Raw genomic sequence first — 27,080 nt, 5'->3', positions numbered from 1 at the left:
TCCCCACAGCTGTCAGACTCCTGAACTCTGCCTCCTGACATCTGACCCACGTTAAACTCATGGACTGAACATACACACACCCACAACCACTAGCACTTTACCACTACTGTATAGTTCTGTGTAGATAATCATTCTGTACATACGATAATTTTTAATCCCACAACTGTTTATAACTTACATAGTTCACATTCTGTATAACTGTATATCTCAGATTTCTGTATAGTTTTTATTTCATATTTATATCCTGTTCATAGCCTGTACATAGCTTGTACTCACTACAGCCTGTACATACTTATAGTTATAGAATATTCATAACATACTTCACACTGTGTACATTATAACATACCATAATAGACCCATTTCTGTAATATACTTACACATCTCTATTATTGCTAATTTATATTGTAATATATCTATATCACGACTAAAGCACTTTCTGGATGGATGCAAACTGCATTTCGTTGCCCTGTACCTGTGACATGTGCAATGACAATAAAGTTGAATTCTATTCTATTCTATTCTATTCTAAACTGCTCCATCCACCGGCTCACTCTGCTGTCAGCATTTGTTGAGGCGGCTGAGGTTTTTTAACATCTGTCCAACAACGCTCAGGATTTTCTATGAGTCTGCTGTGGTCAGTGCCATCTTGTTGCATGCTGGGACAGCAGGTTAAGAGTTGTGTATAAACTGATCCACAAGACCAGTAACGTAGTGAGGACGGAGCTGGACTCCCCTAGGGTGGTGTCTGAGAGGCGGATGTTGTCCAAGATAAAGGCAATGCTGGACAATACCTCCCACCCACTCCATGACGTGCTGGCCAGTCACAGGAGCACACTCTGTGGGAGACTGAGATTACCCATGATGCACCACTGAACAACACCGGAAATCATCCCTGCCCGTGGATATCTCTGTACCGACACCCTCTAATACCTCTGCAGAGGAAATAAAGTACAGTTTGATAAGAGGGGCACCTCAATGTCAGCATACATACTTGTGTAATATACTGGGATGTTTACTGTTCTTACTGTGACAGCATGATTTCCTCTGGGATTAATAAAGAGTGGAGCTTCTGCAGTAGCACAGGCTGCTTGGAGGAGCCCGGATCTTTTAATAGAACTTACAGGTGGCGTCAACACCTGAAATACAAACGTGGATACGAACAGACAACATTATGAAGCACTGGGAAGCCCTGAACTCACTGAAGCACAAACCAGAGGATGAGCAAAGATGTGCTAAAATATGAATAACCAAAGCAGGCAGTACAGTACCTACGCTTATATCCACCTGCTGACAAAGACTTTGAGAACCTCGGAGCTAACTGCAGTCAGCACAAAAAGCTTTTTGTTGTTTGTGAAACAATCATTCCAAGACAGGATGTTTCTAATCTTAGAGATACTGCAAAAATGGAACAAAGCAGTCCTATACAGTGCTTTAATATGCACGCTGGACTACTCTGAGGTTCCTTACAGTGTTACAGGCTAGTGCTGGTCATGGTGACGCTCTGGCACACTGTCAGTAACATAATACACACTCAGAAACACTGTGCCAAGGCCTGGTTTGTCTAGACGAGCAAGGCACGCGATCAGTCATGTCCCAGCTCCATTTGGTGTGTCACTGCTTCAGTACCTGACTCAGTGGTTTAAGGAAGTGAATCATGGGTCAGATCTTTGGTGAACCAGTCTGTGAGATACTGGGAGTCATGGAAGCAGCGAGGATGTTCTAAATCAAAAACAAATACACTAATAACACTAATGTGTTTTTATTTCACCAGTTCATGAGCAACTCTAGCCCTAGGTCCCAAACATAAGATAAGATAAGATAATTCTTTATTGTCATTGCACAGTCATACATAGTACAGTAGTACAATGAAATTGGAAAAACTGTCCTACGTCGGCACTACATACAACACAACACGACACGATATGACACATCACAACGCAACACAAACAACACAACACAGTATATTAACTTAGAAATAAAAAAGAAGAATAAGTGTTATGTGTATTGCACACTGTTATTATTGCACATTAATTATTATTGCACCTTGTTATAAATATAAATATTATTATTGTTATTGTTTTAAACATTGTTACCTCCCCTAAAAAAGTCCAGGCAGGTAGCCAATCAGGTCAGCTATTTGCATTGATCAGGGCTGTTGCCCTGTTGTAAAAGCTGTCCTTGAGTCTGTTTGTTCGGGACCTCAGCAGCCTGAACCTCCTGCCAGACGGCAGCAGCTTAAACACCCGGTGTCCTGGGTGTGTACAGTCTCGTAGGATGCTGCACGCCCTCTTGAGACAGCGAGTGCTGTACAGGTCCTTCAGGGAGGGAAGAGGATCTCCAATGATTTTTTGGGCCATATTGATGACCCTCTGGAGTGCCTTTCTGTGTGCTGTGGTGCAGCTGGAGAACCACACACCGATGCAATATGTCAGCACACTTTCAATGGAGCAGCGGTAGAAGACGGTCAGCAGCTCCTTCTTCAGGTCCATTTTTCTGAGGATTCTCAGAAAGTGGAGACGCTGTTGGGCCTTCTTTAAGACCGCAGAGGTGTTAGAGCTCCATTGGAGGTCTGTGTCTATGTGCACACCCAGAAACTTGAAACTGGAGACCCTTTCCACGCACTCCCCGTTGATGCTGACAGGCTGCAGCTCGGACTTCCTCCTTCTGAAGTTAACTACCAGTTCTTTTGTCTTGGTGGTTTTGAGGTCCAGGTTGTTATCTACACACCAATCTGACAGCCTCTGAACTTCAGCTCTGTACGCCGTCTCATCTCCCCCTGAGATGAGCCCCACCACGGTGGTATCATCTGCAAACTTGATGACTGCGTTGTCTGGGTGGGTACTAACACAGTCATGTGTGTACAGAGTGTACAGTAGGGGACTCAGTACACAGCCTTGTGGAGAGCCGGTGTTGAGGCTGAGGGCTGAGGAAAGATGAGGCCCCACTCTAACTCTCTGTACACAGTCTGACAGGAAGTCTCTGATCCAGCGGCAGATGGTAGAAGGAAGTCCGATTTCCAGCAGTTTAACTATTAGTCTGTCCGGGAGTATCATATTGAAAGCAGAGCTAAAGTCAACAAAGAGCAGCCTGGCGTAACGGCCCTGCACTTCCAGGTGAGATATGGTGGTGTGGAGCGTTGTAATAATGGCGTCTTCAGTTGATCTGTTAGCTCTGTATGCGAACTGGAGCGGGTCGAGTGTGGGTGGCAGGCAGGACATGATGTGACGTCGGACCAGTTTCTCAAAGCACTTCATTATAACAGGTGTTAGAGCAACTGGTCGGTAGTCGTTGAGGCTGCTAATGTTAGTACGCTTTGGCAGTGGGACAATTGTGGCTGACTTTAGGCACGGCGGGATGCAGGACTGGGACAGTGAAGTGTTGAAGATCTTAGTGAAGACCCCAGCCAGCTGGTCTGCACACTCTTTTAGGACCTTTGCGGTTACCCCATCTGGTCCGGGCGGCCTTCCTGGGGTTCACTGCCCTCAGTGTGCGCCTCACCTCATATTCCTGCACTATGAGGCTTGGGCTGCTGCTGCTGTCCGATGTTTTTGCTGCTGCTGCCTCTGGTCCCTTCACCTCAAAGCGTGCGAAGAAGTGGTTCAGCTCCTCCATAAGCTCCGCATTGCCCTCAGTCAACGTGGTATTGCAAGGTTTGTAGTTGGTTAAGTGCTGAACTCCCTGCCATACCTGTCGTGAGTTGTTGGTGCTGAAGTGGTCTTGATCCTTCTCTTGTACGCTGCCTTGGCTTCTCTGATGCCTCTTTTCAACTCAGATCTGGCTGCACTGTACTGCACACCATCACCGGATCTAAAAGCGGCGTCACGTTGCTTCAGCAGGACCTGGACCTCTTTAGTCATCCAGGGTTTCTGGTTGGAATACACCCGGAGACGTTTGTCCACAGTGACACTGTTGGCACAGAAGTTGATATATGAGAGCACTGATGTTGTGTGCTCTTCGAGGTCCTGATGTTCAAACACGCCCAGTCCGTGTTTTCAAAACAGTCCTGCAGCTGATGTGATGCACCTTCTGGCCAGGTTTTCACAGTTTTTGTGACTGGGGGCTCTTCTCCTAATGGGAGTGTATGCAGGGATCAGCAGCACGGACATGTGGTCTGACAAACCTAGATGTGGTAGAGGGGTTGCTCTGTAGCCTTTTTGGATGTTGCTGTAGGCTTTATCCAGTGTGTTTTTCCCCCTGGTTGCACATTTAATATGCTGTTCAAATCTGGGGAATACTGACCTTAAATCAGCATGGTTGAAGTCCCCAGCTATAATGTGCACTGCGTTTGGATGGGAGTTCTGCTGGTTGCTTATTGTCTTGTGCAGCTCCTCCATGGCCGAGTTAGCATTAGCATCGGGTGGTACATACACGGCCGTTACCATGACAACAGTAAACTTGCGAGGTATGTAGACGGGTCTGCACTTCACAGTCAAATATTCCAAATCCGGGGAACAGTGGCTGTCTACAGTCTTTGTGTTTTTGCACCATGTAAGCTATGGTAATTATGCACCTGTACATAAGCACAGGGAGGCAGGGCCTCACAGCACAGGCACACTCCCAGCCTATTATAAGTGTGTGTGGTTCATTATGATATATTTTTATTTATTATGTTTACAAATGGCCAGAAGTCAGAAGCAAAGAGCGCTGCACATGTTTATTCATCAGACACAAACAGCAGCCCAGTATCAGGTAGAAATGCTGTCACGTGTTAAAGAGAAGCTGTCAGTTTTGCTCTTTGAGTGCAGAGCCGATGAAGGAGTTTGTCTCAAGCTTAGATTCAACCTGCTCTTCACATTTTGTCCATCAGATGGCGCCAAACAGGACTGTGCTGAGTAATGAACCTTTTTCAATGAGAGCTTCATTTGACCATCACTGCTGGAGGACATCCAGAGTGAGCATCTGACAGATACCCTGTTTCTAAGATTTGCAGTCCAAAAACCTCAGTTTGATCTGAATTTAGAAGCAGAAAGTTAGAGCCCATCCAGGTCTTCCTTCTTTCTAACTAACTGGTGTGTTATCTGACCTCACAGATATATAAAGCTGGGTATCATCTGCACAGGAATGAAACCGTACGCTACGCCTTCAAACGTGCAGCTCAGCACTGTTCCAGCTCGACTCCACCACCCACCAGGGCCAGTGTGTGTGGACTTCATGTTCTCACTGTGTTTGTGTGGGTTATTTCCAGGTACTCCACCTTCCTTCCACAGTCCAGTGAAGTTAGTGGGGTTAGGCTGCAAATGGTTGTCAGCCTCTCTGCGTTAACCCTGCGTCATATTTGCAATCAGTCCATGGTGTACCCAGCCTCTCGCCCTGTGGCAGCTCGGAGAGGCTTCACCCTCCATGACCCAGATAAGAGCAAGAGGATGAATGAATGGATGTCTTTGAGTGGGCTGATGCTGCCACAGGGAAAAAGAACTGGTCCCAGCAGCACCTCAGTGTGTGACCAGGACTCCCATTGTCAGGAATAAATGAAATTCTACACAGATGAGTTTCAAACTACTGCACTGCCCTTAATTGATGCTCTAATCGCTCTAATAGGATATTATGATCAACAGTATCGAACGCTGCACTGAGGTCTAGCAGGACAAGCACAGAGATGAGTCCACTGTCAGAGGCCATAAGAAGATCATTTGTAACCTTCACTAAAGCTGTTTCTGTGCTGTGATGAGCTCTGAAACCTGACTGAAACTCTTCAAATAAGCCATTCCTCTGCAGATGATCTGTTAGCTGTTTGACAACTACTCTTTCAAGGATGTTTGATATGAAAGAATGTTTTAGTTAAATAAGTTAATAAGATATGTGGTGCCGGTGTTTCACTAATATGAGCTCACCCCAATGATATGAATGAATGAGACAGAACATATTTCAGTCACGGCTTTTTCTCCTTTTGCATAAACACAAATTCCAGCATCAACAACACATAAACAGTCTAATCAGTGCGCTCTAATTACACTGATGCTGCACAATGAAACTGGGGAAACAGAGTCAAACATAAATAATGTTACTAGAGTTACATTTAGACATTTAGTACAGTGTAGTGTAATAGTACTGCAATCAAACAGGAAGTAAGCACAGTGTGTCCTGAAAAGCTCCTGGAGTCAGTGTGTAATGAGCCTGTAGTGATACAAGCCTTCACCATCTGAAGACATGTTCAAAACATACAAGTGTTTCAAACACAGCAGACTGTAGTGTGACTGTTAGAGTCAAGCAGCATATCAACATGAGCTGGAGTGGTGATCTCTGACACTTTAATCTCCAGAGCCAGAAGAGAGGAGGAGACTTCCTTCAACATTCAGGGACCCTGCTGGATGTGAATCTGAGCTTAGGGTTTTGACACGTTAAAGGAACCGAGCTGAAGGGGGGCTGCTAAAGACCAGTGTTCCACTGGGGGGATTTCTCTACATCAGTGTGGGACAAAGCTTTCTTTAAGGGTGCATGGCTGTGCTGGGGGACCCTAACTACATGATTAGGGTCCCGGGGCTCCGCCTTCCTCCATGGTGGTGGGTGGGGCAGGATCCTTGTGGAACGTAGTGTCCTTGTAAATGAACCAGCAGTTACCTGCCCACAGGATCAGGTTCAGAAAGCCAAAAATCTGCAGAAACACATGAAAACACAAGTGATGAAATGAACCCTTTCATGCATGAGTTCTGACAGCCTCAATCAGGATTTTTCTCTGAAGTATTTTTATTCATCTTTAGGCATGAAAAAAGATTTCTGAACTTCATTTTTTAAACATGCAGAGTTTGTTACATGTCCACGTAGGTGGACAACATACGTTTGACTTGTGAATTTGACACACACTGTGTAAAAAACTAGAAAATAACAGTTTTTTAAAAGATGACAATATAACAACACATATATAAACTAACAAATGTAACGGCAGGATATGCAGTGACACATCAGTGTCCAGTGTAGTGGTTTATGTGCAAGTTTACCAGCAACACTGACACACATACAAGGAACCAGCCTTTGGATAGCGGTCCACCGCAGGGACCACTGTGTGTGGAAGGGTTAAAACAGAAAAATGTAAAACATGACAAAAAGTAGACAAAGTTAGAAAAATAATTCTGCCACATATTAAAAGAGTCGTGAGCTAAACTGTTACCTTAAATCAAAAAGGACTGAGTTGGCCTTGGTTTAATATTTGAGGGTTGAATTTTTCACCTTTCACCATCTCAGTAACTACATCTTCACACAATATTTAAAGAAAACGTGTCATTGTTTGGACTCAGATTTAACTTCTGCTGCATCCTAATTCTATACAGAGGCCCAACTGTGCTTTGAAATAGTTTTCAATATAACAGATGAAATACTTCTTTACTCGAGTAAGTGAAAAAGTGCAGGCTCAAAGTAAAAAAGTCAAAAGTAGCTTGTTTGAGGACGTTTCTACCAGCAAAGCTAACTGAACCTTTACATTAATATAGTAAAATGAGACTAGTGCATGAATATAACCTGTTTCAGTTTTACTGATAATGAATGGACTGAAGTGTCACGTAGAACACGGGCAGAGGAAAACAGGGAGTCTGCTTTTCTGTAGCCTACATGTAGAAGCTGACTTTACATTTAAACCTGAGCAGTAATATGAGGTGGGATTCACCCTTTATGTAACCCAACTACAGCCAGCACAGTGCTTTACTGTGGTAAGCTTTATATCCTACAATAAACTGCAAAGTAATTTAATAACAGAAAGGCTGCTGGATGTTTCCCAGTATGAAAGAAACATAAGCTCATATACAGATGTGACTTTTAGCAGATGCATGGTTTCCTGTTCTCAGTGATCACATTCACCTCAGAATCTGTAGCAGATGCACCGCAGGCATCAAACGTCGCTTCGTTCTGAGTTAGGTCACTCACAAGCTGCCATGCTTTCCCACCCGCTGATGACATCAGCCTTTTACAGCCGGGGGCCAAACTAACAAACAAACATGAGGACTTCTCGGTGTAGGACTGAGCAGTCCTCATCTTCAGATACAACCTCTCTTCTTCCTGTTCTGTCCCATCTGTCTGACCTTTTCCATCTCTGAGTGAACTTCACACAGTTTGTGCGTTTGCTGTTAATTGTTGAACATATTGAAGTTATATTTGATATTACCAGCCACTTAAAAAGAAGTGGCTGCCTTTATACGCTCTCAGCTTCTGCAGGGCTGGCTCGATGAAGCACCATGAACACGACTTACAAATCTCTGCATTCGTTTGAAAAACAACAAACAACAACCATGGATCCAGTTTCAGCTCTATAGTTTGGCCTGTTTCCTCTCATTGTACATGATTACACCACTGGGACTGCCTTTGTGTTACTGTTTGGGAAACTGGTGAATACTCCCTGTTCTACAGACTCTTACAGCTGATACATATCAAACTGAATGAGGCTGTGAGGACTGTGTCCACAGCTGTTCGTACTGTCACTATGATTGAAAGTTCCCTGGAGATCCTGAGATCCTCCATCAGTCCCTTTGTTAAAGTGGTGCCAAAACTAAAATCCTCACAACAGGTTAATGACACCTGAACAACAAAACTCTCAGGTGAGCTCAAAGGAACACGGAGCCCTAAACTGGGCAATGAGGATCTCATTATTACCATAAAAGCAGCAGCATGCTGTGGTTTTCTTTAAACAGCTGGAGGACCCGTCGTGTCAGAGAGAACGATCAGCAACAAATAAAATGCTCTAAAGTGCTCTGAACCTCAGGCTTTTCCAAGTCTGTATACACAAAGACGGCACAGTACTGGGAAAACATTCAGGTGTGTCTGGATATCAGCCTGAAACACCATCGCACCATGGGACAGTCTGTTTCTCCTGCCACAGAGGTTTAAGCAAGTACTCAAGGGTACAAACACCTGTGTAACCTCAGTTATTAACTCCAGTAACTCTATTATCATCTTAAAAACATCCTGGATGCTAATGGTTTGGGCCACGACGCTGCAGTGCTCAGTTTGTGTTTAATGTGGAGCCACAGACACACTGAGACAGTGAATGCAGCACGAGTTTCTCTAGTGTCCAAAACAGCAGCACCTTCTACTGTAAGTGCCATAAGAGGCTGTACCTGGTGGGAGGAGTCTATTATCAAAACACCTGTTCCAGAAGCTTCAACGTGAAGACGAGCTGCCTTTTTTTTAAACAGAAAAATCTACAGTAAAGTTAAAGGATTTCAAACGAAATGGATTCTTATATAGCACGTTTCTACTCTAGCTGAACACTCACTCATCCGTTCACACCAGCACGTTTCTCACATTAACACTGCAGCCACGAGGAAGCATCGCAGAGCAACGCGAGGTTAGGATGTTAGGCTCGTAGGCTGGAGGAGCCGAGGATAACTGGCTCTATCCGGCGCTACAGCCGGCCCAACATGACAGAGCATGGATGCAGGTGAGCTGACTGGCAGCCTGCTGAAGAACAAAGACAGGTGCCTGACTGCAGTGATGAGGTGAGTCTGCTGAGGGTCACACACTGACAAACACCAACACAAGACCTAACAAAGTCTACCTCATCCAGACACAGTACGGTCAGACCTTTCCTCCTAAGGCACACTGCCCCCTCCCCGATCGCTTTGTTTTCTCATATTTGTGACACGTTCATAGTTCAGTTCATTTAACACATTTTAACATAAAGACAAACCTGAGTAAATACAAAATAAAGTGTTTACGTTTGTTTTCGAAGGGAGAAAAGCTCATCAAATGTAGCTGTGACACCGCCTGTTGGCCCCGTCTTGCTTTGTAACCCTTCTCCACCCACATGACCCTGAATGTGGCACAGCATGCTGCTTCTCAGATCTTTCAGACTCCTTTACTTTGGCAGACTACTTCACTGATTTCTCAGTGCAGTAAATGAAAACTGCTTCTTACATGTACGGGGTCATCTTTGTGTAACAGTCAAATCTGTGTGACAAATATGCACAAAAAAACAACAAATGAAGGGGGAATCCTTTTTTCCTGTATAAAGCCTGACAGGAAGCACAGTACAGGCTTTTATTGCCTAGTTTGTATTTTATTTTGTATTCATATAATTGTAACTTACTTATTTTTCAATTTAAGAACATTTCTTCCTTAAAAATATTTTATGTCATGTAAACACAACTTTCTTTAAAAAACCCAAATACTGTGTGCAGTTACAAAAGCAAACCAATGAGCACTCACTTTGAAAGAGCGCTGTTTTTGTCTGGATGTGTTTCTATCTCATTACTCAGCTGATACAATGATTGTTGGAAATGTTGATTGCTAAACTGACTTGACTTGAAGTATTTCATCCTTTTATCACTCTACCACTCAAAGCTGTAGAACAAATTTCCCACTTTTCTGTTGTAAATGTTGCAGTTTACTGTCTCACTGCACTCTGAAATGGAAGAGTTTTCAAGGTCTCGTGGTTTTTCTTTATTTTTACTACTTTGTACACTGTAGATACAAACTGAAGACATCAAATATATGAAGCAAGATATGTTAGATTCCTGAAAGTAGCCAGCTCCTGAAAGCAAACCCTCGGCCTTCTCTCAGTGAGCTTCATGATGTAGTCACCTGACATGCTTCACACCTGTCAGGGTTCATTTGTGGAATTTCTTGCCTTCTTAATGGAGTTGGGACCATCAGCTGACAGCCCTGTTTGACAACTGTTAGAATTCATATTATGGCAAGAACCAATCAGCTGAGTAAAGAGAAACAACAGGCCGTCATTGCTTTAAGAACTGAAGGTCAGTCAGTCGGAAAACTGCCAAAACTTTGAATGTGTCCAAGTGCAGTCGCAAAAACCATCAAGACTACGATGAAACTGTCTCACATGAGGACGCCCCAGGAAAGACCAGGAGTCCCCTCTGCTGCTGAGGATACATTCATCCGAGTCACCAGCCTCAGAAATCACAAGTTAGCAGCAGCTCAGATTAGAGCCCAGATAGATGCCACACAGAGCTCCAGTAGCAGACACATCTCTACATGTTCAGAGGAGACTGTGTGAATCAGGCCTTTATGGTCAAATAGCTGCTAAGACACCACAACTAAGGAAAAGCAACAAGCAGAAGAGATTTGTTTGGGCCAAGAAACACAAGGATGGACATTAGACCATCTGTGCTTTGGTGTGATGAGTCCAGATCTGAGATCTTTGGTTCCACCCGCTGTGTGTTTGTGCAGAAAAGGTGAACAATGGTCTCCACATGCATGGTTCCCACTGTGAAGCATGGAGGAGGTGTGATGGTGTGGGGGTGCTTTGCTGGTGACACTGTTGGGGATTTATTCCAAACTGAAGGCACACTGAGCCAGCATGGCTACCACAGCATCCTGCAGCCACATCCCAGGACAGCACAATGAGCCCAAACACACCTCCAGGCTGTGCGAGGGCTGTTTGACCAAGAAGGAGAGTGCTGGAGGCCTGGCCTCCACAGTCACCTGACCTAAACCCAATGGAGATGGTTTGGGATGAGATGGAGCGCAGAGTGAAGCCAAAAGGACCAACAAGTGCTCAGCATCTCTGGGAACTCCTTCAAGACTGTTGGAAACCATTTCAGGTGACGACTCATGAAGCTCATGGAGAGAACGCCAAGAGTGAGCAAAGCAGGAATCAATGCAAAGGGCGGCTGTTACGAAGGATGTAACATATAAAACTTTTGACAGGTAGTGTATAATTTAAAGAGAAATTAAGACAAATACTAAATGTACATACAAGAAATTGCAATTACTGCATGTTTACTTATTGAAAAAGAGAAAAAACAACAACTAGTGAATGATATTTTAAGAATATGTTTTACAGTTAACTACACTACTGCAACAAACTGTGCCTGATTCAGTTTTAACACCAGATGGCAGTATTTGTCCTCAAACAACAGTGTTCTCAGACAATGATTACACAGCTCTGCACATAAATGGGTTTTTCAGCTGCATGGCATATTTTTAGGAAACCTGACGAGATGCAATTTCTTTCCCAGTTTCAGTAAAAGTCTATAAGAGAACAGTCAAAAAAAGCTTGGTTTTCGGTTGCAGACCTGTGTTATCAGTACAGTTATAATATAGTCTACATAAAGACAATATTATAGACATTCCCTTTAATCTCATTAGGTATGCTGAAAATAAAGCTAGCTTTGGTGGCAGCCTTCGTCACAGGGATCGCAGCTCTGTGTGTTTGGACATCCATCCTGGTTTAACTTCCAAGGAATCTGCACCGATTCCCAGGATGGCACTGGGGATCTTTCCCTTCTTAGGCGAATGTGTAGACCATTACACTGTCGCATGACCGAAACCATTTTACATTCATAGCCTTGTCTGAAAAACTACAAGACAGAATACAGCAGATCAAAACAAGGTTTCATACTGACATACGAGTGACTCTGCACACACAGACAATTAGTAGAAAAGTCCCGTCTCTAAACAAGCCTGCTTTATATTTCTGTCATCCACCTACATCCAGTCAGGAAGATCTCCCTAACAGTCAACATCCAGTTGGTGAAGGAGAGTCAGTGTGAAAATAAAAATATTTGCTTGTCTGCTTTCACATGCATATGAACATGAGTGACACCCCATCTTTAATCCACAGGCCCACCATCTGTAGCTATAACAGCTCCAACTCTTCTGGGAAGGCTGTGCACGAGGTTTACAAACGTGTTTATGGGAAAGTTTGACAATTCTTCCAGAGGTGCACTTGTGAGGTCAGACACTGATGTTGGACGGCTCACAGTCTCTGCTCAAACTCATGCCAAAGGTCATCAGGACTGAGGTCAGGCTAGTCCAGTTCTTTCACACTAAGCTCGCTCATCCATGTCTTTATAGACCTTGCTTTGTGCGCTAGTGTGCAGTCAGGTTGGAACAGGATGATGCCATAACCCAACCTTTTCCCACAGTGTTGGGAACATGGAATTGTCCAAAATGTCTGGGTATGCTGAAGCATTAAGCATTATTCTTTCACACCTCTACCAAACTTTACACTCGCCACCAAACCCAGGCTCATCTGTTGGACTGCCAGATGGACAAATGTGATTTGTAGCTCCAGAGAACAAAAACTGCTCTAAAGTCTGGTGGTGACATGCTTTACACCACTGCATCCAACACTTTGCATTGCATTTGGTTACGTAAGGCTTGGATGCAGCTACTCAGCCATGACAGCCAAACCCATTCCATTAAGCTCTCTATACACTGTTCTTGAGCTAGTCTGCAGGCCACATGAAGCTCGGTGGCATCTGCTGACCCTGCACTGTGATTTTACGTGAACTACCACTTTGTGGCTCAAATCCCAATCACATCCACTTCATTATATTACCACTAACAGCTGACGGTAGCAAGGAATTTTCACAGCTGGATTTGTTGCACAGGTGGCATCGTATCATACACGTTGCTCACCAAGCTCCTGAGAGCGAGCCATTTCTTCACCTGTTTGAAGAATCAGACTGCAGAATCAGGGCATGTTTGAAAACAATCACTTCCATGGCCGAAGGTGTAACACCTTAATTCAATGATCTGGAAAGAGATGGTTGAATACTTTTGGCAAGTACAAAGATACTGGGTCAACTACACACTAGCTACAGGAACTCTATGGCCATGGTAAAAGTTCAAGTACTACATTTATTTACATTTTGAGGATATTTCTACAATGTTTGTGCAAAGCTAACTAAACATCATGCTTTATTAATATAATACAATTACTTTATTTCAGTCTAAATTTCAATTTTAATTCATGTACTCGATGTAAATCAGTTACAGCAGGTAAATAAATACGAACACGCAACCAGTTTTCTAAGTAAATATATTCTAAAGGTGCTATTTTCATGAAATTCTTACCAGATGTTGAGAATTTGGACCCATTCAACCCACACAAAGAAACCCCATATCCTCACTACACGCTGGGTATGTGCAGCGTCCTGCCACACCACCTGATCTAACTCATCAGCAGGTGGTCATCAGCTGACAGCTCAGCTCCAGTGTCCAGAATGTAAATGTGATGATGCCGTAATAAAATCGATCCTCGACCTGCAGACTGGGGTGTCCTGGTGCCGTGTGCACTTAAGGAAAGCTTTATGTTCAAACATGGTGTTTGTTGTGGACAAACTGTGGTTTGCACATTAGTCCAGTAACAGAACACCGCTCTGGTTCAGGTCAGGCTGGCCGTTCCTCCCAGTCACACCCCTCAATGTCGTTGCCCACATGAGTGTTGAAGTCTACCAGTAGGACGACAGAGTCTCCGGGTGGAGCACCTTCAAGCACCCCACCCTGGGACTCTAAGAAAGCTGGGTACTCTGAGCTGTCGTCCAACGCATTTTTGTTATCATCGAATTAGACAGTTTATGTGGGGGTGTGTCCCTGATCTTAACGCTAAACCTATTTCTATTCTAGAAATAGTTTCTAGAATAGAAAAACGACGGCCTCTCCATTGCTCTGCTCTGTCCTCTCCAGGTATAGGTTCATTCAGTTTAAGGCTCTGCATAGACTCCATTACGCTAAGACAAAACTCAATAAAACCTTAGGTTTCTCCCTTATGTGATAAATGTGGTATTGTATGCATGTTTGAGTGGTTTTTCAAACAGTTTGTTAGGAACATCCAACTAAACTGTAACCTGGCCTGTTTGCCCAGGACTGCATCATGCTGCTGTGTTTTCTGTCTGTTCATTCTTCCTGTGTATAAACATTAAATGAATTATAAAAAACATCAGTGACTGGACCTGGTCGACTAGCCTGTAACAAACCATCAAAAGGTCTGAATGGGCTTCGGCCTCCTACACAGAACGCCTTACAAAATCCAAACTGGAAACACTGTCAGAGCTCGTTGTTAAAAATGTAAGAGTCACAATCTAAAGCCAAAATCCTGTCTTTTTTCAGTACTATTTTTTTCACTAACATCATGTTCAATAACACAAACAAGCATCAGTACCCTTACAAAGACCAGTCTTCAAAATGAATACAGCACCCACATATTTCTAGAAAAATACCAGCTATGTTGAGAGTTTACTTTCTGACTGTTGAGAATGAGTTCATGACCTGTGGGAACTCTGTAGTGGGCTCCTTTGTGGACAGGACTTACAGTTATTCAGTACACGATGCATCCTACTCACTGCACTGTTATTTAACAAACAGCTTGTTGCACATATGTTTCAACACAAGACGTGACATCAGCATTAGTTGAGCAAAGCCTCGTGTACAAAAACAGACATATTTTTGCTTCAAATTCTTACAAGAACATGCTAATTTCATCTGCGTTTTACATTTTTACCGTAAACTTAGCCCTATTATTGATGTCATCGATGTAAGCCTTTGTAAGCAACACTTACACAGTGTTAGCAAAACTTACCACAGAGGCGTTGAGCCTGCCCATGGAAGGAAACTCTCCTGCTTTACAGCTGGTACACAACTCCACCAGGCGGTTGGGGTCAGTGGCATATTTAACATCGGTCAGGCCTTTGCCCCAGGCCGAGGAGGACACGAGCCAAAGGAAGGCAAAGGCAGCAGTCAGCAGCAGGTCCTATCAAACAGAAATGCTCAGCAATGTATAGTTTTCAATGACATTGAACTGAATGAAAGTTTTGGCTTCTGCCCTGCTCTGTGATGTTGAGTTACTACTGCATTTGCAGATTATAGGATGTGACCATTTTTACTTAAGCAGCATAAAGGAGGACAAAGCTTTCTCCGATGCTTACACCCATCAGCCACAAGATTAAAACCACTTTACGATGAAGCCAGTAACACTGATCGTCTTGTTACTATGCAGTGTTTTGCTGCAAACTTTCCGTCTTGAGTCTATATGGATGTTACTTTGTTGTAGGGTTAGGGGCTAACCCTAACCCATAATCACTGGTCTACAAAATGTGTACTCACTATGACGGGACCACGGCTGGTCTGCAGGTAGACGGTCCGGTAGCCCAGGTAGACTATGAGTGTGGCGGTGCAATAAAGGAAGGCAAACACACCAACACACACAAAGAACTGTGCTGAAGAGGAGAAGTCGCCCTGCAGATAGGTCTCAGTGCACGAAGAGCTGTTACACAGTGGTCGACAATACGATTTCATTGCCAACCTGAGGACAGTAGAGAGGAAGAAGGCACATTCACCTGCTGCTCTGAACACATCTGTTTTTATTATTGGATTTCAGAGAACACAGATCCTCACCTGAGTTACTTTACTATCCAAGGAATGCAAGAGGAAAGAAAGGATTCATCAAAACAGACTCAGAGTAAGCCTTCAGCTCCACTCCATTACACAGACAGTTTACAGCACAGGTGTCGAACTCCAGGCCTCGAGGGCCGGTGTCCTGCAGGTTTTAGATGTATCCTTGATCCAACACAGCTGATTTAAATGGCTAAATGACCTCCTAAACATGTCTTGATGTTCTCCAGAGGCCTGGTAATGAACTAATAATTTGATTCAGGTGTGTTGGCCTAGGGTGAGATCTAAAACCTGCAGGACACCGACCCTTGAGGCCTGGAGTTCGACACCCCTGGTTTACAGGGACTGGAATTTGGAAACTGACGGCTTTCTTACAAGGACTTTGTCACCTGTCCAACATCTGTAAGTGTGGTCCCTCTTGTTCTTTTTAAATGAGGAAACAAATGGCAACTCTCCTGATATGATATGCTACATTGTGCCAATAGTCCTCCACTGTTTCTGCTTGGGATGAACAGGCTAAGAAATCAAAGCTCTTTATTGAAACGAATGATTAGATTAAACAGCATAGAGAATGCAGCATGTTTAGGTGGAAGCTAGCGAGCTAACTTCCTGCTAACTTCCTGCTAACTTCTAACTCGGTTAAATGTAAGAAATCCTGTTTTCATGGATGCCTGGATGTTAAACTTCATTGTTACACCTGGTAAAGCAGCAACGCTGATCATTTTATTAAGATGAAAGAATTTAGACAGTTTTTAACTCTCAGTGATGCCACAGTATTTGTTTGACTTTGGGACCTGAAGCAGACGGAGTTTAGGACCCAGATTACTCCGCGAGGCTCCTGACTACGGTAGCCGTAATGCTCCAACAATCCATGAAGCGGTGCGGCTTCGTAGCTTACCAAAGTCGTACTAAAACATTTAACAGATTTTTGAGCGCCGTGTACCACATAAAATCAGTTCGAGGTCAGTAAGCACAACCAGAATTCATACATAACGCGCACCGGATTATAAGGCGCACTGTCGATTTTTGAGAAAATTAAAGCATTGTAAGTGCGCCTTATAGTGCGGAAAATATGGTATACAGTGCTCCCTTGTTTATCGCCGGAGTTACGTTCTAAAAATAATCCGCGATAGGCGAAATCTGCGAAGTAGCCAACTTTATTTTTTTACAATTATTATAGATGTTGTAAGGCTGTAAAACCCCTCACTACACACTTTATACACTTTTTCCAGACAGGCATGAACATTTTCACACTTTTCTCTCTTGTTTAAACTCTCTCAAAGTTCAAACCTTCGTAGAAAAATAAGTCCAGTGTTATAGAATGAAACCAAACGCACCCGCGGGTCCCTTTGACGGTGCAAAACGTTTCGTCGACATTGTTGTTTGTTGGGGAGAAAATGTACAAACATACAGCACAGCACTTCAGAGTCACACAGATTTGTGTAAATCTGACACGCTGAACACATTCTGTACTGTACAGGAGACACGGCACAAGATTGATTGACAATGGTCTACAGCCAATCAGGACGCAGAACACAATGCGCTGTAAAAAAAAAACAAAACAACAACAACAACAACAAAAAAAACAGCATGTGAAATTGCACAAAAAAAATCCGCAGAACAGCGAGGCCGCGAAAGGTGAAGCGCATTATAGCGCGGGACCACTGTACAGAAGAACATAATATATTGCGATATATATCGTTACCGCACATGCTTCAAATTATACCACAATATGGATTTTAGGCCATATCGCCCAGCCCTACTATAAACCGATAAAACCTATAAAAATACAGTTAAAAGCTGAAAACGTATGCGCCCTGTCACATTTTCCAAAGCAGTCCACAGTGCCTCACTGAAGTCTTTGTTGGCCTGACTCTGACCTGCGGGCCTAATGTTTGACATCCCTGGTTACGATCATCTGAAAATTCCCCCCACTGAGTTAAAAACACACAGGAAAATAATCATGCCTTTCCTTGCTGAATGGGCAGCCTGGGAGGTAATCACTGCCAGACCCTCCAACTCAACAGTGCTGCACCCACTCTGACAGGCTCCAGCTGATGTAAATGACAGAGTGGTCCACCTCCCTTACCTGCTGGGACAAAATGGCCCTCAGGCCTCTGTTCAAGGTGTCAGTCTGCAGAATGAATGGGAGGGAAAAATCAGGAGTATGGAGCAGGGGTTCCCCACAGAGGGCCTCTTTGCCTGCACAAACGCTGCCTGGCACTGCTCCGTCCACTAGACCAGATCTGGGGAACCCTTTTGGTCAGGTCTACAAAGTTCAGCATGAACTGGTGGTAGTAACCAGCTAGCCCAAAGAACTACGTCACCTCTTTTTCGGCCTTGGGATGCTGGCAGGATACGATGGCTGCTGTTTTATCCATCTGCAGGTGCACCTGGATGCTGTGCAGCCGCAGCATCCAGTCCATGAGGCACTGCAGTGGCTGGGGCTCCGAAAAAGTCGAACACACATGTGACAAATTGGTACAAGCTGTACGGAGTGGAGAAGGACGCTTTTTCCTTCGATTCTGGAGACAAGGCAATCTGCCAGCAGATGGTTAAACCCAGTGTGCTGAAAAACAGTGCAGTGCCCAACCTGGGGCATGGGACAAGCATCACACTGTGATCCTTCTGCAGTAGTCAACACTTTCTTCACTACAAGGACTGTAGTAAAGACAGGTGATGTGCGACTTGTCTATTACTTCCATCTTCAGCAGTTCAGCCATTTCTTTCTGCACAATCTTTCTTTAGTGTTCACGTAACTGACAGGGTCATGAACGCACCGTCACGCCAGGGTGTGTAACCAAAGGGTGCTCTATGAGATGGGTACGGCCACGCAGAGGGGAGAACACAGCTGCAAAACGGTGTTGTAATGCAGCAACGTCCGCTCTCTGGGCCTATGTGAGATGGTCATCACAATGGAGAGTGGCAGGAATGGTGGAATTTGGCACCTGCAGCCCCGACTCATCACAGTCCTTCACCAGGCTCCCCAGAAACGCAGTTTCAACCTCTCTCCATCCTTTAAGGAGGTTGATGTGATATACCTGTGTGGCTCCTCCCCTGTCCGACTGTACCACTCCACAGTCAACATGACCCGCTCGGACAGGTCATGAACACATCCCCACACACTGGCCCAGCAGCTTATGAAACCCTGGCCAATCTGTTCCCAGTATTAAGGATGTGTCAGGCAGGAGCTAACCACAGCCTTTATGCATTTTGCCCTTGCTCTTTATTTGTAGCAGCATTATGGGATATTTATCATGACCTCCACCCAGCCTGCAGTGGTGAAGTACCTCGGAGCCACGTCCTCAGAGCTGGAACTAGCCGGCTCCCAGCCGAGCATTGTGGCTGCGTCAGCACCTCCCTTGGCTGACAGGTAGTCTTCTGCCAGGGTCACAGCAGTGTCCAAACCGCCTGATCTGTGGCAGTGGACCCACCCATGGTATCTGCAGAAAGCCCCGTGACAAATAGAGTCACAAACAATATTGCCATGGAAACGGCAGCAATAGTCCACCGGTGCAAGTCCTAAGCGGTCCACTCCCGCCCACTGGACATCTTGCTGGGTAAGCTGAGCGCCACCAGCAGGGCATTGAAGACCAGCAGCAGGAGCAGGCTCAGTGCCCACTTCCCTTTAGGCCAACGGCTCGCCTCCGGCCTGGTCTAAAAGACCCCCATGAAGGCCTGGGGTACAGGCTGCAAGGCCAGATACAGATGGGTGAACCAAGTGTTGCATCCTTCACAGAGCTGCTGGAGTGGGCATGATCCAAGCAGAGATGAAGGAGCAGCCCAGGAGGTAATAACCCAGGGAGTCAACCATGTGCCAGATTACAAATTCAGCAGGTGATCAAGTAATTATTTGCCCCACGATGACTTTAACATGCCATTTCTGTCCTTTATTGCTGTCACAAAAGCATTTCCATTTGTTCCCATTTCATTCTGATTAAACTGGTATTGAATTACAGTCCTAATGTTACTTGTGCATGGCCTGAACATCTCTGTGTCTTGGTTGCTAATAGAACACTAATAGAATAAAAGTAGCACACACTATTTTGGTTTCTACATCCTAACTGCAAGATGCACTTTATTATTATGTAACAGTATTATTGAGAGAAGTGTTGCCTCAAAAGTGTTACCATGACCTACAAACATAAACAAAGATATAAACTCAATTTATGAAGTTCAGCTTCATGAATCCAACATTTTTCCTCTTTTAAACATCTTTCTGTACATACAAACGTCTAAAACTACACGGAACATCCCTCTCACTTACTAACAATACCTTAAATGCGTGTGGTGTGCACCAATCCCCCTGATATGCACAGATCACATTACATGCATGTTTGGTTTTTTTAAATAAAGTGGGTCTTTTTCTAAATAAACAGGACATCTCGTCACCCCTCTGTTATAAAACAATTAAAAGCATCACACAGTAGGGTATGAAACTTCATATATGGTTTAAATAAACTGCTACTACAAATACTGATCAACTATTGTGAAGTTTTCAGGATTAGTCATTAAGGTCATTGGTAGAAAGTCCCAGGGCTTAAATCTGGGACTCTCCACCAGTCGCTCTTAGAACTGAAGAAGCTTCTCAGATGAGAGCTGACACGTCCTGAAGAAACTTAAAGAAGTCCAGATGCTTTTAAGACTTCCTTAAGAGAACTTCACTCAATTTAATTTTATTTACATAGCGCCAAATCACAACAACAGTCGCCTCAAGGTGCTTTATATTGTACAGTAGATCGTACAATAAGATACAGAGAAAAACCCAACAATCATATGACCCCCTATGAGCAAGCGCTTTGGCGACAGTGGGAAGGAAAAACTCCCTTTTAACAGGAAGAAACCTCCGGCAGAACCAGGCTCAGGGAGGGGCGGGGCCATCTGCTGCGACCGGTTGGGGTGAGAGAAGGAAGACAGGATAAAGACATGCTGTGGAAGAGAGACAGAGATTAATAACAGATATGATTCGATGCAGAGGGTCTATTAACACATAGTGAGTGAGAAAGGTGACTGGAAAGGAAAACTCAATGCATCATGGGAATCCCGGCAGCCTACGTCTATTGCAGCATAACTAAGGGAGGATTCAGGGTCACCTGGTCCAGCCCTAACTATATGCTTTAGCAAAAAGGAAAGTTTGAAGCCTAATCTTGAAAGTAGAGATAGTGTCTGTCTCCTGAATCCAAACTGGAAGCTGGTTCCACAGAAGAGGGGCCTGAAAACTGAAGGCTCTGCCTCCCATTCTACTTTTAAATACTCTAGGAACAACAAGTAGGCCTGCAGTGTGAGAGCGAAGTGCTCTAATAGGGTGATATGGTACTACAAGGTCATTAAGATAAGATGGGGCCTGATTATTTAAGACCTTGTATGTGAGGAGCAGGATTTTGAATTCTGGATTTAACAGGAAGCCAATGAAGGGAAGCCAATACAGGAGAAATCTGCTCTCTCTTTCTAGTCCCTGTCAGGACTCTTGCTGCAGCATTTTGGATTAACTGAAGGCTCATTAAGCTAACATCCGTGTTAGCCTGCTACTACCAGAGAATGGCTAACGTCAAAGTGTTATTCCACATTACCTGTATTATATCTATATTCAAAATACACAGAGATTAGCATATACTCACTCCAGAGGATGATCTGCAGAGATGTACAACCATGAGTTTGCCTCCATCTGCAGCTGTGCACTGACTGACTTTTTCCAGCAGGTTATATATAGTGTCTGTAACTGGTAAAACTCTGTTTCCAGTACAGGGGTGATGGGCTGTTCATTTGGAAGGAGAAATGTCTGTTTTATTTCAAACAAAACAAAAAAGGGCAGGAATGGAGAGCAAGCCCGGATGTCCCTGTTTTACAGTTTGTGGACATCTGTGGATCTTTGTGAAGCTGGTACCATGAAATTTGTCTCAAACCCCCCAATGTGATCTGTGCGTATCAGGGCACGTGTGTTTAAGGTTTAGTAAGTGAGCACGAGCGTGGTTGGAGTAGTTTTAGACATTAGTGTGGACACAAAGGTTAGAAAATGATCCAATTCATGAAGCTGAACTGTAATTACTATTTATTCAGGTTTGGATGGACACCGTTGTAAAATAGTTGTACCTGTGGTCACTTTGTGTCTGTGTAAGGACCGGAGTACACATTTGTGAGTCCTCAAAAGTTCCAAACACATCTGTAAATCAGAGTTCATGCTTGTTGATCATATCGTACCATTGATTACACTAATGAGGTAAACGTGTTGACTGGAACTATCAGGACACTGCATCAAAAACTAGACTGGGAGAGTGCCAGTGCTCTTCAGTACCTGAACGGGTAGGCAAAAAACGCCTCTACAGGTTGGTCTTTGTCTGGACAACTGACTGTGAAGTGGGTTGTCCCAGTGTAACCTCCAATGGTGGCAAAGGCGAAGATTGAAAAGACCTGTTGAAGGCAGAAAAACACAGGCAGGCTTAAACAGAGGGGAGGCATTCATTTCAAACACAGGAAATTAAATCTGGTTCAATCCGGTTGTTCAGTGATGACGTGACGAATCCTACTTCCGGGCCTAAAGTAGTCTGTGTTTAATATGGCTTTTGTGTTGTTAACATGTTTAATGTTTTGTATTTTCTTCTATTTAATCTCAAAAAGCTCCTAAAACAGTCAGTGATCACTGTTGACCTCCCTCAGCTTTTATTACTGCTAATCATTTATTAAAGCTCAGTTTTTAAAACCTTACGATGTAACTACAGCACAGCCCATGCAGCAGTATATGAATAACTAACCTCGTATTGTGGATGGATTATCTCACTTGTTCTCCTGGCTGAAGTTTGGTCCGTTTACAGCATCCTGCCATGCGATTACATTTGTTCCTGACCACCGAGAACACTCACGTTAACTTTTATCGAGTGGAAAAAAAGTTAGCGTGTTTATGTTATGCTAACATAGCTGTGTCGCTAGCGGTCACGTAGCACATCATTATATACCAGCTAGCCCAACTTCAGTAACCCTACAAACGTCACTGCTGTTTAGTTTTCTGTCTTCATTTATGTTGGAAGTGATAACAGAGCCGTACGTTTGAATTTGTTTCCAAAACCCCGCAGTCAGGACATGCTATATTGTATTTAGATGGAAGCTAGCGAGCTAACTTCCTGCTAACTTCTAACGCCGTTAAATGTCATAAATTCCGTTTTCATGGATGCCTGGATGTTAAACTCAATTGTTACACCTGGTAGAGAAGAACACTGATCATTTTATTAAAGATGAAAGACTTTAGACAGTTTTTCAACTCTCAGTAATGCCACAGTGATCGTTTGATATATGGACCTGCAGCGGAGTTTAGGCCCAGACACGGCCAGTGACGTCAGACTGAACAACCGGATAAGGATACATGGGAGGAGACATCAACCGAAGTCAATATTTATTCATAAAACTTATTTTCATACCACTGTATGTGTTCTTAAGGACAGAGGGATGGATGCAAATCTTTCTCCAAGTTCAACAAGACCGACTGAATTAAATCATCTCATGATTTTCTCACAGCCTTTTGCATCTCCTTCTACTCCTCCCTGGCTAAAGAATGGTACAATATTACTACTTTTATTGTATAATATATTTTGCTGAACATTATTACTATCGTAACAATTTCCTGTTAATGACAAGTGCTGGAGGAATATAATACTGTTCATTTAGGATAAAGTAGCAGTACTGCACTATGAAAACATCCCTACTCAAACTGTCACTCATTAAATTGTGTTACTGGCAAATCTGACTAAAAAAATAAGTTTTCTATGCTGAAAAAGTTCCAACAGCATTATATCGATCAACATTACCACTATGGATGTTTAAGACTCACGGTACTAACTTTCTATTTGTCTCCTGTAAATACATCCTGTTCTCAGTGACTGTTCTGTGCAGTTTGTAATGAGCTCCAGAAAAACAAAAGATGCATTTCTAAAATAAAAACATTGGAGCTGAATTAAAAACCGTGAGCAGCGTGTGACGCGATTCTGATGGTAAATATTTACAGCAGGATGCAAAATATGAATCACATTTTAAGGTGGCGTATTGGCTACAGATGGAAATTGATAAGAATTTAGCGATCCATTATCGATATGACTTATCGATTCTGATTGGCTCCACTCTGAGAGTCAGCACCATCAAAGACATCCATGCAAAGTAATTACACATGCTGGAGGTGTTTCCTGTCTTTGTTGTGATCAGCGTGGGTAGGGCTGTTCGATATAACCATATATATCAGATGACGATATGAAAACGTCATTATCGTTTGTTTCGTGGTGTATAAACTGTTTTACGGCAATATTTTTCATGGTTTTGATGGTCACTGTAGTGGTTATATTAATCTCTTAAAGTTCTCTCTTTCTCTTATATTTAATATAACCACACTACGGACAGACAAGTGACTTCTTTTATGCGTAGTCGTTAGCAACAACGACGGTAAAACCATCGCGTGTCCGCTTGTTTATTTTCCACATAAACCTTTCACAATATTGCTCAAGATCCTGTTGAGACTTTTCAAAATAAACTGAATCGGGTCCAGTAGGGGGCGTGTTATGGAGTAGAAGCGCAAACCATGAGGTCCCATTTATCTGTTAAATTACTTTATGGTTCACCTATTGTGGCCCAATTCAGAGATTCCTTAAGCTCTATTAAGAAAGTCAGCTGTTGTTCTCTCCTCTTTTTGGCTTATCTCGAAGTGAAATGCCTCCTAAGCAGCCTGCTCAAAGAGCACAGGCTAGCTGCTCAGAGACCGCTAGCAAAACTACCGTTAATCCGGTGACACTGCTAGCTTTCCGTGACATTGTCAAAGAAGTGATTCAAGAGGAAAATGACAACCTACAGGACGAAATTAAACGAGCCATTTCGCCCATCCAAACCGCTCTTGACGAATGTACTGAGAAGTTGGGCGAACACGAAGAAGGCCTGAATAATCTGGATAAGCGGCTAGAAGTTATGGAGACATGTTTCGCAGATCTGAGTAACCAATACAAGAAGTTACTGCTGAAAACGGACGACTTGGAGAATCGGGGAAGACGATGTAACATGTATATTAGGAGTGCCTGAGGGAGCCGAACAAGGGAATCCCACTAAATTTGTTGCTGATCTGTTGCACGTTGTACTGGGTGGTCCCGGCGGTTTGGAGCAGGCTCCAATCCTGGACAGAGCTCACCGGGTGGCCGCATCCATTACTACCAGGAGAAGGAGCGGATACAGTGCTTAGCCAGACAGAAAGGCCGGCTGGAGTTTCAAGGGAAGCAGATCTTCATCTTTCCTGACTACAGCGCTGACCTGGCCAGACGCTGGGCTGCTTTCAGCGAGGTAAAGGGACTACTACGGAAAAAAGACGGAGTTCGCTACGGTCTTCTTTATCCTGCCCGGCTTCGGATCTCATTTAATGGAGAAACACAGGTATTCGACTCTCCTAAAGCAGTGAAAGATTTCATTGATTCCAAGTTTGAGTCATCTCCCGAATGACATTTCATAAGAACCACCGGGACTTTCATACCATCGTGACTATATTTTTGTCAATCAATAAACGGACGATCTGTGGTTTAGCTTAGTTTCATGTTCAAGGTTCACTTAGAAATCTCAGACGTTGGTGAGTTTGCCCTTGTTTCCTGGGAGGTTAACTATATTCCAGTACTTGTCACTTAAAAGGGACTCCGGGGTCAGCTTTGATTAGAAGTGAAACAGGTCCGTTTTTCGGTTACAGGTAAATTTGACGTGGGAGTTTTTCTCTTTCCTTCTCTTAATTATTTTACTCTATTATGTTGGACTTTGTGACTTTCTAACTTGAATATATTTTGGACTACATGTGTGATTCATAGTTCAGATGCTTCTGCTTATGTGGGGCTGTGGTTATGAATAAGGTGAATGGGACTCTTAATAGAAGCAGGGGAGCTTTGGGAAATTGGTGTGGATCGTTTGGGGACAACACTGAACACGGGGAGGTGGGTGGGAGGGATTTATCTATTTTTTCTTTTGTTTTTTTTCTTTTTTGTTGTATATTATTTGCTCAGATTATTGTTAACAACAAGATTTCAGTGTAAACCCATGATAGAATTGGTATTTGCGATTGAAACCGCCTTTTTCATCATGTACTTATATGGTGATGACTTCTGCTGATGACACTTCAACTGCTGTGAGTAATGGCTGCCATGTTAACTTTATTAGTTGGAATATGAAGGGATTGAACCACCCAGTGAAACGAAATAAGGTACTCTCTCATCTTCTTTATCTTAAAGTACATGTAGTGTTTCTTCAAGAAACACACCTTAAGAATACAGATTATGCCGGATTAAGACGAAATTGGGTTGGACAAATTTTTCATTCCAAATTCAATGGTAAAGTCAGAGGCGCAGCAATGTTGATCAATAAGAATACTCCATTTATAGTCTCTCATACAATAGCTGACCCAAATGGTCGCTATGTAGTTGTGACAGGGTCCCTGTTTCATACTTCACTTATTTTAGCAAACGTATATGCTCCGAATTGGAATGACTCAACTTTTTTCAATGACTTTCTTAATTCCCTTCCACAGATTAATACACACCAATTGATCCTTGGAGGAGACATGAATACTGTTATGGATCCAGTACTAGATCGCTCCTCAGATAAAAGACTTCCACTCCCTAAATCCTCATTAGTGTTACAGTCATATTTACAAACCTATGGGGCTGTTGATGTGTGGCGATTTCTCTACCCCTCCACTAAACAATATTCCTTTTTTTCTGCAGTGCATCAAACATATTCTCGTATAGATTACTTTTTTGTTGACAAAAAATTGCTTCCCAGTATCAAGACTTGTAAATACAATAGCATAGTAATATCTGATCACAGTCCACTTGTTTTGGAACTCAGCTTCCCGGATGAACCCTCTGTGCACTCCTGGAGACTCAATCCTCTTTCTTTGTCAGATAAGGAGTTTGTGGAATATCTTTCCAAACAAATTGATATCTTTATAAGAACAAACATTACGCCTGGCATGGCCTACAGTACAGTTTGGGAAAGCTTAAAAGCATTCTTACGGGGCC

General features: G+C 43.5%; 1 protein-coding gene across 1 annotated transcript in view; it reads right to left on the bottom strand.

Annotated features, from left to right (window-relative positions):
• Positions 1-5,715: 5,715 nt before the first annotated feature.
• The window catches only part of sypl2a (synaptophysin-like 2a), a 48,709-nt gene continuing 27,344 nt past the window's right edge, over positions 5,716-27,080 (bottom strand). Inside the window, exons 3-6 of the mRNA XM_031730470.2 lie at positions 22,355-22,470; positions 15,775-15,973; positions 15,251-15,421; positions 5,716-6,592 (exon numbers count right to left, since the gene is read on the bottom strand). Of these exons, the coding sequence (XP_031586330.1) occupies positions 6,467-6,592; positions 15,251-15,421; positions 15,775-15,973; positions 22,355-22,470 (612 nt within the window). The 3' untranslated portion in view covers positions 5,716-6,466. The remainder of the gene's footprint in view (positions 6,593-15,250; positions 15,422-15,774; positions 15,974-22,354; positions 22,471-27,080) is intronic.

Source organism: Oreochromis aureus, linkage group 5 (assembly GCF_013358895.1).
Source record: "Oreochromis aureus strain Israel breed Guangdong linkage group 5, ZZ_aureus, whole genome shotgun sequence".
NCBI lineage: Eukaryota > Metazoa > Chordata > Actinopteri > Cichliformes > Cichlidae > Oreochromis > Oreochromis aureus.
Note: the sequence above shows the minus strand (reverse complement) of the source record. Positions and strands in the feature narration are given on the sequence as shown.